This window comes from Onychomys torridus, chromosome 17 (assembly GCF_903995425.1).
Source record: "Onychomys torridus chromosome 17, mOncTor1.1, whole genome shotgun sequence".
Classification (NCBI taxonomy): Eukaryota; Metazoa; Chordata; class Mammalia; order Rodentia; family Cricetidae; genus Onychomys; species Onychomys torridus.
The window spans coordinates 55925246-55939280 of record NC_050459.1 but is presented as its reverse complement, the minus strand read 5'-3'; the positions used below and the strand labels follow the sequence as shown (position 1 = coordinate 55939280).

The 14035-nt window shown below is 37.1% G+C and overlaps 1 protein-coding gene across 1 annotated transcript in view; it reads left to right on the top strand.

The window, feature by feature from the left end:
• The window catches only part of Tll1 (tolloid like 1), a 176378-nt gene extending 162644 nt beyond the window's left edge, over positions 1-13734 (top strand). Inside the window, exons 19-21 of the mRNA XM_036166488.1 lie at positions 3920-4133; positions 9474-9724; positions 10845-13734. Coding sequence (XP_036022381.1) covers positions 3920-4133; positions 9474-9724; positions 10845-10979 — 600 coding nt within the window. The 3' untranslated portion in view covers positions 10980-13734. The remainder of the gene's footprint in view (positions 1-3919; positions 4134-9473; positions 9725-10844) is intronic.
• The last annotated feature ends 301 nt before the right edge of the window (positions 13735-14035 follow it).

The window sequence follows — 14035 nt, the reverse complement described above, 5'->3', positions numbered from 1 at the left end:
CCTGCCCTTAAGAGTAGTTGTATACCCGTGACAGTCTACTGGAGAAAACTCAATTTTCCTTTGTGAGCAGTTGCTAATTGGAGATAGCTTCTGCATTATGCATGGGAGGCATGTGTCCACACTCTCTCCTAGTGCTGAGACCATTTGTGCCCAGACCTGTGCATACCCTTTGTATTCCACTCTGTCCTCTGTAAGTTCACAGGTGTTTTGGTCCTATTTAGAAGGCCTTCTTTCTTTGGTGTCCTCCATCCCCTCTAGCTTTTATATTCTTTCTGCCTCCTCTTCCTCAGTATTCTCTGAGCTCTGAGAGGAGGAATTTGATGGAGACATCTTGTTGAGTACTGAGTATTCTGCCCAGGTCTCTCACTGTCTGCACATTCTCTACCTGTGGATCTCTGTATTTGTTCCTATCTACTGCAAGAGGAAACATCTCTGATAGTGGCTGAGCAAGACACTGACCTATCAGTTTATTGTGAATGATTTCTACTGTTTATTGAATATTATTATTGAATGATTATTTCTTCATTTCCCTTTTATCTATTGGAAAGATTATTAAGCACTATTTGTTTTACTATTTTTTGTAGTATTCATATTTAACTCAGGGATATAGTTTATACCTCTGTTAATCTGTTAGGTGGCCATAACAAAATATCATAGATTGGATAACTCAGATATTAAAAATTTCAAGGGCTGGAGAGATGGCTCAGAGGTTAAGAGCACTAACTGCTCTTCCAGAGGTCCTGAGTTCAATTCCCAGCAACCACATGGTGGCTCACAACCATCTGTAATGAGATCTGATGCGCTCTTCTATATACATAATAAATAAATAAATCTTTAAAAAAATTCTTCACAGTTATGAAGAAATAAAGTCCAAGGTCAAATTGGCACCTACTATGTGGGTATCTGGTTGACCTCTCTTCTTGTCTTTTAAATGCTTACCTTTTTGATGTGTCTTCACACACTTTTGTTGTTTTTGTTTATTTGTGTGTGTGTGTGTGTGTGTGTGTGTGTGTGTGTGTGTGTGTATGTGCATGTTCGTTTTTGAAGGTGGATTTGGGGATGTGCCACATAGTCCATGTGTGAAGATCAGAGTACCATCTGTGGGTATCAGTCCTTGCCTTTCTGTCCTCTTTGAGACAGAGTCTCTTAGCTACTGTGTATGCTGAGCTACCTGGCAAGCAAGGTGTGGTAGACTGTCCTGCTTCTGCCCCTCATATCCCCATGAGGATAATGTGTGCATTACTGCATCTGGCTTTTAAGTGTGTTCTGGCTATTAGCAATCAAGTCCTCATGCTTATGCAGCATGTGCCCTTTCCCTGAGCCATCAGCTCAGCTTACATCATTTCTTCTCTTTATTTCATTAGGAGAAACTGTGGATTGTCTTCACCTTCTTCCAAGGATGCCTGTTCAATGCCAGTAGAGAGCTACTCTTTTAATTACATTTTACCAAAAGACCTCATCTTCAAAAATAGTTACAAGTTGAGTCAATCCCAGAAATCTGAACTTTTAAAAAATGCCCTTTCTTTAAATGGCCAAACTGGCTCAATTCCAGAGAAAATGTGACTTACCATAGAATTTTTCTACTAGATTTTGGTCAAGGACAATTAAATCCAGGTTAATCCGCTTGAGTCATTTTGGTTTTGATCTACTGTGTGTGCGTGTGTGTGTGTGTGTGTGTGTGTGTGTGTGTGTGTGTGTGTGTATCTGTCTGTCTGTCTAGAATGGGATAAGGGCTTAGTTTCTATTTCCATGCAGATGTTCAATTTTTTTTAGCATTATTTATCAAAGAAACCAGTTTCCTTATTATGTGTTATGGACATTATCATAAAAAATTAATTGAGCCAGTGGTGGTGGAACATACATTTAATCCCAGCACTCAGGAGTCAAAGGCAGGCAGATCTCTGAGTCTGAGGCCAGAAATCAAGAAATCAGAAATCAAGAAAATGTCCTCCAGACTTGCCTGCAGTCAAGTCACATCCAGGCATTTTCTCAGCTGAGAGTCCTTCCAAATCATGTTTGTTTGTGTCGAGCGGACATAAAAGTAACCGATGCAACATGGAATGGTTTTCAAACGCTGATTTTTCTAAATAATGTTTCATTCTCTTACAGTAACATTGTTCTTGCAAGTTAGAGGAGTCATTTCCCACCTAATAAGGAATCTGGCTATAGTTGAGCCAATTTTTCTCTTAGTGGTTTCTTACCAGTTCTGCACTGATATTAAGAATGTGGACGTGTGCCCAACTGTAACAGGCTGATTGAATAATGTCTCATGAGAGGCATGAAATCAGAAAGTTTGATTGGCTACATCAACAAGAAATTTCAGGGTGAGATTTTCTATAAACATGAGACGGTGGTTGATGAATGAATTCACAGATGTAATCAAGCATCTAGACACCAACTGAGGCTCTTCTGCATCCCATACACTATGTCTGCTTTATTGTACTCACGCCCTGGGTTATAGAGATTGCTAAATTTAGTTCAGAGCGTGTCCCCTCTAGGTGACTGCCTGCTTTGCAAACTGCATTCCAGGATAAATAATTTCTGCTCCTGACTCCTCACTCTCTATGGTTTCCTACACAGTACTGATTTCCAGTGAAATTCTTTGCATTACAGTTGCTCTTATTTTTTTGGATTTTCTTTTCCTTTTGGTTGCATGAAGTGAGCATTGCTCTTGACTCACAGTGATCATAACAAGCCATGTTCATCCTTATTTTTATTAATCTTTCAAACAGGGTGCAATGGGATAGCAATAGAGAGATTGCCCCCTTTCTCTTCTCTTACTGGTCTTATTAGTAACTCCATTACTTTCTCCTACTTTCTACTTAGTATAATTGCTTATTTCATGTTTGCTTTTCCAAAGGCAGAAAATGGAATCTAGTTTAGCGTGGGATATTTAAGCTCTGTCATATAATCTCAGAAAGAAAGAAGTAAAAAAAAAGCACGAGCTTTTTCATATGTAGAATCTAGGCAATAACATATGGATATATGTAAAGAAACCTATATGTGGGTTAAAGATAACACAAAGAAAGGGGGAAAATATGAAGGGATGCAGAAGGACTAAATGCAGGCAGTGGTCACCAGTTATGGAAGAGGATGTAAAGCTAATGGTTCATCTAGTTCTAATTCTGCCATAGAGTTTTTGGTTTTGGTGGTGGATAAGCATATGCAAGAGCTTCAGTACTGAAAATATAGGATTTAAATATGAAGTTCCATAGCTTCTGTTCTGAATGCCCAGTCTGGTTAGTTTTGGAGTGTGAAGTTTTTATTTATTTGCAAGTTTATTTTATAAGTTATGAACTTATGATTAAATTAAAAACAGTTCTAGAAGTCGAGTATGTTGCTAGCTTTCTAACAATTTTATATCATGTAAGTCAGCTTTTCATAACTTAACAAAATGTTGAGGTAATGAATTTCTAAAGAAAAAAAGATTATTTTGGTCCATAGTCACTGAGGTGTAAGTTCCTGACTGATGGACTGTATTATTTGGTTTGTGACAGAGAAATTCATGATAAGAGTTCAAGATTCAAGGGATTTATAGGGTAAACACCTTATGGTCAGGAAGACCACATGAGAAGAGGGACTGAAGGAATTGACGTGTCCCTAATGACCTAAAGGCCTCCCATTGAATCATTTGTTCTAATATCTCCACCACAGACCAATTTTGTGTCTCTGGGGTAAAATCTGTGATATATAGCTTTTGAATGAACTCTAGACAGCATAACAGTTACACGGACATCTTGTGTTTACCCTTATGCTTTTACAGGAGGTCAACACCACATGACCTCCCCTTTCAATGACGTGCTCTCTGGATTAATCCCTGTGTTTGCCATGGACATATTTTATTGACAGGTAATTTATCCTCTAGAGAAGTTTCTGAATGTTTTATTGCTAGTAAAAAAGTTTCCTTCTTCTTAAATAGGCCTTCAATGAGTTTGAAGTTGAGCAACATCAAGAATGTGCATATGATCACTTGGAAGTTTTTGATGGAGACACAGAGAAGTCACCAATCCTTGGCCGACTATGTGGCAGCAAGATACCAGATCCCCTCATGGCTACTGGGAATCAGATGTTTGTTCGGTTTATTTCTGATGCCTCTGTTCAAAGAAAAGGCTTTCAGGCCACACATTCCACAGGTCAGCAACTTACCTTCATGCTTTTCTTCTGAGAAAATACTTTTTTAAAATTCATTTTTAAATTTGCATATAAACTAATGGTTTTCACCACACACACACACACACACACACACACACACACACACACACACACACACACATGCATGTGCTGCTGTACTTTCCTCTTTTTTTTATTATTCTTTTGGGTTGGGTATGTAGATGTGGTTGATGAATAGAATTGCATGAGGTTGAAGTATTGCTGGTGTCCTAGCTCCATTTCTGTTGCTGTGATGAAAGGCAGAGACCAAAAGCAAACAAACTAACTAACTGACAAGAACAAAACCCAAAAATGTGACTTTGGGGAGACTTTTGCTCACACTTCCAGGTTGCAGTCCATCATTCCTGAGAAGTCAAGGCAGGAACTTGAAGATGCTAGTTACACTCCTACTCAACAACAGCTAGAATAAATGCATGTGGACTTATTAATGCCCAGCCTCTTCCTCTCTGCAGTTAGTCAGGCCGGGATCCCTTATCTAGAAAAAGTGCAGGTGAGCTGGGTTTTCCCATATGCATTAACATAACCAAGAAATCCCCCACAGACAGACTCAGAGGTCAGTTTGATGGAGACGATCCCTCGCTGAGACTTTCTTCCAGGTTGTTCTACTTTGCCTCAGGTTGCTCCCTAACTTGTCAATTCCCCCTACCTTGCATTTGGTATGCAATATGGTTCTTTTCTCTAATCCAGATTTTTAGCTGTTTAGGGAAAAGTTTAACTTTAGAAAAATATAAATATGTAAAGCTAAATTAAGTAAGATGAAATTATTTGTACCCTGGGGCCAATTTAAATATATGGTCTATAAAATAATCTAAAGAAGATTACCTTTTTCCTTTCAGAGTTTATGGGGGAAAAAAAAAAAAAAAGTTATTTGTAAAGTCATTGAGCTTATACTGACACCTTGTGGCCCTTCTGAGGATTGAAGGATTGGGGCTGTATAATGCAATATAAGAGTCATTCCCGAAATGATTTTAATGCAATATTTGTCATGTTTTCTTTCATTTTCCTTTAGAAATCTTTGTGCATTAACTACTTCATAGGACAATATTTTTCACTCTGTGTTTTTATTTTACTGCTTAGTCGATTTGTGCGTTAGTCTTTGAGAAAGAGAATTGTAAAATAGTATTTTATTATTAGCTATTCAGCTCTTAATAATACTATTTAATTATTCCTCATGCAGTTATAAATACTTTGGTTTCAGAAAAATAAGACTATAGACGTTTCCCATTATTTTTCTATACATTTGCTATTTTAAATATATTCCTCTTAACTTGTCAAATATTCAAGGTGTGGAAAAATTGGTGTCCCATTAGCTCTTTGGAATTTTCCTGATGATAAAGTTAGTGGCTTTTAAACACACACATACACACACACACACAAACACACACACACACACACACACACACAGATGAGTGTGTGTGTGTGTGTGTGAGAGAGAGAGAGAGAGAGAGAGAGAGAGAGAGAGAGAGAGAGAATTTAAATCATGGTTTTGACTTTTTTGTATGATTTTTCTCTAGTATCGAATATTTTATGGTTTGTTGGTGACATTTGAAATTCCAGTAATATGTTATCATGCCCTTTCCAGAGAAAGTTATTGACATGGAGTAGTTCAGCTGAATTAGAAAGTGCCACTAAAAGCACTTATAGGTCAAATTCCAGGATGTCTTCTAGAATTTAATGTTTACCAGTAAACAAAAAAATATGTCTTTGCAAATTGAAATGAAATCTACTCCATAATATCTCTGCCCAAGTCTTACTCAGCTCCATTTTCAATTTCTCAGAAGTACAGATAAGCCGCCGTGGGAAGCCTACAAGCACTGTTAAAGTATTGCTGGCATGCTAAAGACTGGTTTTTATATATTTTGGCTTGATAAATTTTTTAAATTATTGAAAAATTATTCATTGATAATATTTTGACTACACAAATAGTATTTTCCAGGAAATTGTCAAATACTATGTTGGCTTGATTTTGAATAACCAGAAGAAGTAAAAATCAATGAATTTCCTTCATGATATATATATAATTTTATGATGTGGGATTTCTCTCAGGGAATATAAATTTGACCCCACTGGTGTACATAATAGCCAATGTTTATTTTAAAGCTAACACTTCCTCTATGGTTTTAATGATAAGAACGTTATTTTTATATTTACTCGTATAAACAGAGATTTATGGGCATCAAGGAATGGCTAAACGTAGTGTGCAAGAATGAATCCTTTTTCTAACAGTCTTCAACACTCTCAAACCTAAAGTCCAGTGACTCTCAGTAAAAACAGGCCTTGACAAACTTTGGTTTGTAAGCCCTAAGTGTCTTTCCACATTTTGTCCTGCTAGTTCACTTCTACCTCGACTCTCTGTCCGAGCTGGTGAGGACAGGGGAGTAGCCCTGAGGCAGGCACTCCAAATCAGCACACCCCATGTCTTGTGCCTTCAGTGCCCCAGCTCTTCCTGACCCCTGGGGTCATTGTAGTGAAAGTGCTGACAGTGTTTTAACCTTGGAAACAGTATCAACCTAGCAGTTATTTTGTGGGGTTCGAGAATAGGTAGTTATTAAAATCAGAAACTTCAACCCACTGGTTCACATAATTCTTCCTTGAAATCAGATGCCTGCGGGAGGGTGGAGGGGTGGGGGGGAGTGGAGTGGGGGGGTGGAGGGTGGCACACGCCTTTAATCCCAGCATCTGGGAGGCAGAGCCAAGTAGATCTCTGAGTTTGAGGCCAGTCTGGTCTACAGAGTGAGATTCAGGACAGACACCAATACTACACAGAGAAACCCTGTCTCGAAAACAAAAACAAAAACAAAAACAAAACACAAAGAAAGAAAGAAGAAAAGAAAGAAAGGAAGGAAGGAAGGAAGGGAGGGAGGGAGGGAGAGAGGGAGGGAGGGAGAGAGAGAGAGAGAGAGAGAAAGAAAGAAAGAAAGAAAGAAAGAAAGAAAGAAAGAAAGAAAGAAAAAGGAAGGAAGGAAGGAAGGAAGGAAGGAAGGAAGGAAGGAAGGAAGGAAGGAAGGAAGAAAATCAGATGCTGTTTTAAAATTTATTCTTATTTCATAGCTGTAGCTGTTTGGCCTGCATGTATGTATACCACATGCATGCCTGGTGCCTGGACAAGGCAGAAGAAGGCATCAGATGCCCTAGAACTAGAGTTACAGAAGGTTGTGAGCCACCTTGTGGATGCTAGAAATTGAATCCAGGTCATCTGGAAGAGCAGCTCTTAACTACCGTGCCACTTATAGCCCCAAATCAAATGTGTTTTTCACATGATGTTTCACTGGTCCTAAAGGTATCACTTTCCTTTTCTGATAGAAATTAATACTTTTTTAAAGAACTTCTTCTTCTTCTTCTTCTTCTTCTTCTTCTTCTTCTTCTTCTTCTTCTTCTTCTTCTTCTTCTTCTTCTTCTTTTTGTAGCTTCCAATAAAGCACCTGAATAGTTTTATGTATTCACATAATCTTAAATGAATCCTTTAAGATAGCTTTTAGCTATGAGTCTTGTACCATTAAATTTTACATATGCTCAGCAGTAGGGTACAAACTTTGCATGCAATGCCCTTTGTTCAATCCTTAGCACCAGATAAAATATGAAAGTAAAGTAAAATAAATAAATATTAAAAAATAAAAATAATAGAGTTTTTGTACAGATTGAGACTGAACTTTCTCTGGACCGAGGTAACATGAGTTTGAAGTGCTATCACATGTAGAAGAGAATATTTCCTGGGAGTTGTTTAGGCTGCACTGGGACAAAGTCTGGGGGTTGACACTACACATTCAGATACAGGATTCTTACAGCAGATTCAGAAATATAAATCTAAAATCATTACCAAACAGAGTTCTGGCTCAGTCAGCAACTTGCTTACCTCCCAAGCATGAAGGCCTGAGTCCAGATCCCCAGAACCCCAGAACCCAGGTTAAATAGCAGGCGTTGTAGTACTCAGCTCTCTGATTAAGCACTGGGAGACAGAGGGCACTTGGGATTTGCTGACCAGCTATTCTGGTCAAATTGGACAAATTGGTGATATCCAGGCTTAGTGAAAGACCCTGTGTTAAGAAAATGAGATAGAGAATGATTGAGAAGGACACCTGGTGTCTCTGACTTCCACAGTGTGTGCACACATGCATCTTCACACACACACACACACACACACACACACACACACACACACACACACACAAAGTGAATAGAGAATGAAAGCAATGAATCACACTGTCGTTTCACCAATACAAATGTGAAAAGCCTCTTAAGCATCCCTGCTGCCCAGTCCATCTTCACTACATGTTTTATGACCAATGGTGGTAGTGCTATGACTATATCTTCATACACAGTGTCTTGGAGAAATGTATTCCTTACATATTTTCCTGCTCTTAGTTCTGAGGGTTATGATTGATACTGGGAAACCTCTCACATATTGGCAAATACCTCACTTTCCCCCAAACTTTTCATGTCTCATTCCCTATCACTATGCTTATGGGTGAATTTGTTGGCAGAACATTTTAGCCTCTGGAGGCTTCTCTTTAATAGCTGTTATAATAACTGGGGGCTCTGACCACAATGAACCTATAAAAAGTTTTGGAAACACCCTTTTCTTTAAATTAGACAAGCTAAGAGATTTGGTTCTCACAGTCCTATTTCCTTGATGTATTTCTCTAAAGCATGAAACTAAAATTTTATTATAGCAAATACACCAATTATAATTGGATAGGTTCTGTGATGAATTGTGTTTTTTTCTACTGATCAAGTGAGATAATATTCCTACTCAAATATTATTGTATATATACAATAATATTATATAGTGTTCAGTGATATATAGCAAATACACACACGAATCGTAGGTTTTGCTATTTTTTCAAGTTATTTTTATTCCTTTGGTTACTGAGTTCTAAGTTTTCTCCATGAAAATAATGTGAGAATAAAAACAGTATTAGGTGTATCTCCCATAATTCCATTTAGCAAATTTTGTGACAGGTACTCTTCCAAGTGACTTTTTAAATTATATTTTGCAAAGTCACACAAATCGGTGCCATCATCATATGTATTTTGCCTTTGGGAAAATAAGGATCAGAGGCATGATCTTTCTTGCCAATAGTCTCATAGCTAGTTAGATGTTTAAGCTGAGTTCATAAACCAGACAGAGACTGAATATTTCATTTTTGCCTGTATGCCTGACAGTTTCTGGCTCTCCATCACAATCACGTCCTGAATACTGGATGTTAAAACAGGAGTCAGAGCTTGGTTAGACCACATTGAAATGGAGGCTGGACTGTGGAGTTCACCAAGCTTATTCATTTCCTTTTACTTTTCTTGGGCAGAGTGTGGTGGTCGATTGAAGGCAGAGCCCAAACCCAGAGACCTGCACTCCCACGCTCAGTTTGGTGATAATAACTACCCAGGACAAGTTGATTGTGAATGGTTGCTAGTGTCAGAACCAGGCTCTCGACTTGAATTGTCCTTCCAAATGTTTGAAGTAGAAGAAGAAGCTGACTGTGGCTATGATTATGTTGAAATCTTTGATGGTCTCAATTCAAAAGCTGTGGGTCTTGGTAGATTCTGTGGATCTGGGGTAAGTATGTCACCAACAGAATTCCATGGTCAATTAATGAAAATTCCTGTTAATTAGTGGTTTGTGTATATAATACTTCCGAATTAAAACATTCTTGAAAAAATTGTTCATTCTGTATTATTATCAATGGCTAGACAAAAATAAACATGGCTCTTCTATCTTCCTATGTCTCCACTTTTTGTAAGTTTACATCATTATTCACACGAGTAGATGAACCTAGTTGTTCTAGTTCCTTGCCGCTTTCCATATTCTAACTTTTCATTGTGCAGTAAATATTTATGTGCTTAATAATCTAAAAACAACGTATCTAAATACGCAGCCTTGCCAATGTTGTTCCTTCCAAAATTAAAGCATAGGAGAAAAGGGGAGAAACTCCAGATTGCTCCAGTTTGCATTCTCTTCTTTCACAATCCCTCTGGTCAGAGCTCCAGGGCCAGCTATTCATGTGGGCACAGCCACGCTAAATGCTGTTCCATTGCTCCACATGCGCAGGTGGAGTTCAGGGACAGGTAGTGAGGAGGCCACAGGAGAAACCAGGATGAGAAACACGTCTGCTTTTCTTTATTTCCCCCAGGACTCAAATGGAAGCTACTCTGAATGTGTATTTTACATGAGATAGAAATAGTCCCAACTTTCTGAGTGTCAACACTTCTCTAGGAATTAAATAATAATAATATCAAACTTTTACCCAAGTAACACTTGAAACAAAAGAGATTCTTAGAATGTTGTTAATCAATAAAAGAGGGGGAAATGAAAGATATAGATTCCACAAGTGGTCTAGTTCAGAATAACCACTGAAGAAATGGCTATCTCTTTACTGTTCTGTAATTTCCTTTGTTTACATATAAATCAAAGGAATGTGGATTAAAGTTTTGAAGATGAAGTCTTATTAGAAATTTTGGAGTTTAGTAGTGGACTAAAATATCTTTTATGAGATCTTCATTATTGCATTTCTTCACTAAATCTCGTATTTTCTCATCTTTGTGAAAAGAGATGCAACAGAACCACTGTTCTGGGCTATTGGGTGGATTGAATTATTAGAGCATGAGCATGACGTTGATGAAACAGTGGCTTAGTATGCTGCTCATTTGGTTTATGTTCCATTTGCTTTTTCTTTCAGCCACCAGAAGAAATCTATTCAATTGGAGATGCAGTTTTAATTCATTTTCACACAGATGACACTATCAACAAGAAAGGATTTTATATAAGATACAAAAGTATAAGGTACCCTGAAACCATGCATGTCGAGAACTAATGGAGACCCTCCCTCAGAACAGAAAGGAATGTGCATATGGAAAGAAAACATTTTTAAAATTGACAAGATTAGTATAAATGTTTTATATAATGAGAGAACAAAAGAGAACTACAAGACTAGAGTTATCTCTGGAATAAAGCAAACTCTCCAGAAAATTGGATTGGCATTGCAAGGATGTTTGAAAGTCATGCTTAATGATTAATAATGGTGTTAGACAACCATCACATGCTTCAAGGAAGATTAACAGCTTGAAATATATGCCTCATATTTTGGACAGTTTACTTCAGAGGCTATGAGTCTCTGGAGTGATTTCTTGACTACTTTTTCAAGATCTGGGGATATACAATGATCAAACAGATTAAAACTTGGAAACCTACTTCTTGGGTCTTAGCACATTTGCTTAAGACTTGGTAGGTCAGGCCCAGTGTAAACCAAATCAATGTAAGGAGATGTGGTATAGCGGTCTTTGGAAGATGGTTTGTCCTTTAAATGTAGGGGTGTGTGTGTGTGTGTGTGTGTGTGTGTGTGTGTGTGTGTGTGTGTTTATGTTTGGAAACTGGAATATTTCATCTTCATTATTTTCAGATGCCGGCCAGCTTACCCTCTTCACACAAATGATTTTGTGACCACTTCATTGAATCTATATCTTGAGAAGTCTGAAATATCTGTAGTGTCTGTAAGCAGTTAATCTCTTGATATTGTATTAATTACTGGAAAATATCCAGTTTACTAGTAAATTCATTTCTCTTTGGGGAAGTGCTGAATAGTCACACCAAATCCAGGAAACCCATCATGTCTTATGAACCTTTAAGAAAAACTCCCACAAGGTTGTGCAGCTGTCTTCCAAATGACTACCTGATGGTTCCTCTTCCAGTTACTACTACTGCTGCTATGATCTTTCTTTATTGTTAATGTGTTGATGTATTATTGTTATGGTTATTGTTATTGATGTTGTTACTGTATTTAAAAATGATCAGATGAAGTGGAAGTGGAGTTTGGGAGACAAAAAATATCTCACCTTTTTTTGTTCTCTTCTTAAGATTCAGTTTAAAAAATACAATATTGGGTGGCAAATGATTTGTTTCTGAAATATTTCCTATGGTGCTATTCCATAAACATTAAAACAGCAACAACAACAAGTTTCTGACCTATGAGCCAAATGCCTGTATACTATGAATGCCTCCCTGTATGTGGCAGGTGAAGAAATCTAAAGACTTGTTAAATATATCAGGAGTGTATCATGGCAAGGGCAAAACTTGTCCTATGGAACAACTACTTCCAATGCCTTAGAATTCTTGCACATAATCAAACAAATCTGCTTAAAAACATGCCTTTTGAAATGTTGGCAATCATAGCATATGTTAATCAGCAACTCCAAGAAGGAAATCCATTTCTATAACAGACATTGGACCCATACAGATACATTTACATGTGTACATCCCAACCTGCTTTTATTGTAGAAATGTAATTTTAGGATAAATTTTTGCTTTATCGCCCTGTGTGTTTTTAATATTAATGTATGTATATGTGAGCTGTTGAATGAGTGTGTCTGCTAGAAAGTAAATGCTATGGGTGGTTGACCAGTTTAATTCTGTGTGCCAAGTTGTGCTAGAACCATGTATGAAGTAGCACCCTACTAAAGTTTCATGGACATATAATAGAGAGTTCTTATTATCATCGATCCTATCAAAGAAAGGCTCTTTCCCTTAAACAATCTGTTTTGAATTATTATTTTTTTGTTGATGTGAGTTGCTGTGCAAATGAGCGTTTTTCTCTTAATTGTCCACAAACACCCACTGTCCGGGAAATAAAAGAGGGGAGGTTATATTTCTTTATTTTTACAAAATTAAACTAGATATAACAATTTATTCTTTTTCTCAGTTTTCCCTTGAACAATCTTTCTCTATTTATGACTTGCAAAGTGTAAATACAGTTTTTGAACCAATGTTTGGATCTCATTGAATGTTGCCTTTAAAATATGTATGTGTTGCCTGTAATGTAGATGAGCCACTCAATGAAAATGATTTGTTCTAGTAACTTCTTCCATATTTTATCACTCATCCTCAACTAGTCAAGATATGCCCACAATGAGGAAGAGAAAAGAAAAAAAAAAAAAACCTACTCACCCTGGAAGTGTTTCGCACTGCTCTGGGCTTTGTGTAGGTGTGAAATAGCTCCTAAAACTCCTACTCTTCAGTGACTGCTGAAACAGATGATGAGGTGCAGAACATGAGACCTACCCTTCCAGGGTAACAGATGAAGTTAGATGCAGAAACTCAGTCAGTCTGTGTGCTATCAGAAATCTGTGCTTATTCTACGACATGTAATAGATTTCAGTTGGATGCACATGAACAGCAGAATTTTTTAGTTATGAAGCATTTCCATACAAAGCAAATTTCAGGTATGAATTAAGTAGTTGCTAGTTGATGACAACATTTTGCTTTCAGCAACAGCGTGAAGATTAGAATGTCAACTGCACATGGATGTCTTTATGCACCAAAATATTACTAAAATTTAAAACAACCTTATAGTTTGGTGTTAGTGAGCTTCTTATTAAAATGAATATATTAAATTATTTCAAGTGTCGTGAGGGGGAAAATGTAGCTACTTTTAAGAAATAGCCCAGAAACTCCAGTTGATACCCACTAAGTCATAACAAACTAAGCTTGAGACAACTAGGAAACTGTAGAAAGTCTGTTACCATAATTTAGTTCATTGACATAGATATTAAATTTTTATTGTATCTTGCTTTAGAATTCAGACAGTACCACATATTATTTTTAGAGTAATTCAACATTTGCCTTAAATGTGCTGTTAAATGAAATTATTGTTGTTTTGCTCATAAGTATTATTGTCCTAGACACTTTATTAAATTAATTTTGTTAATAATTTTATACCTACACAGTATGTTGTTTGTGCTTTATAATTGCCAAGGTTCTGAATACCTTATAGTTTTCACAGCACACAGAAGAAAATTACCTTTTAAAATGTTATTTGACTATGTTTATTACAGAGATAGCCAATCATGACTTTTCAAATAATTGTACAAAACAACA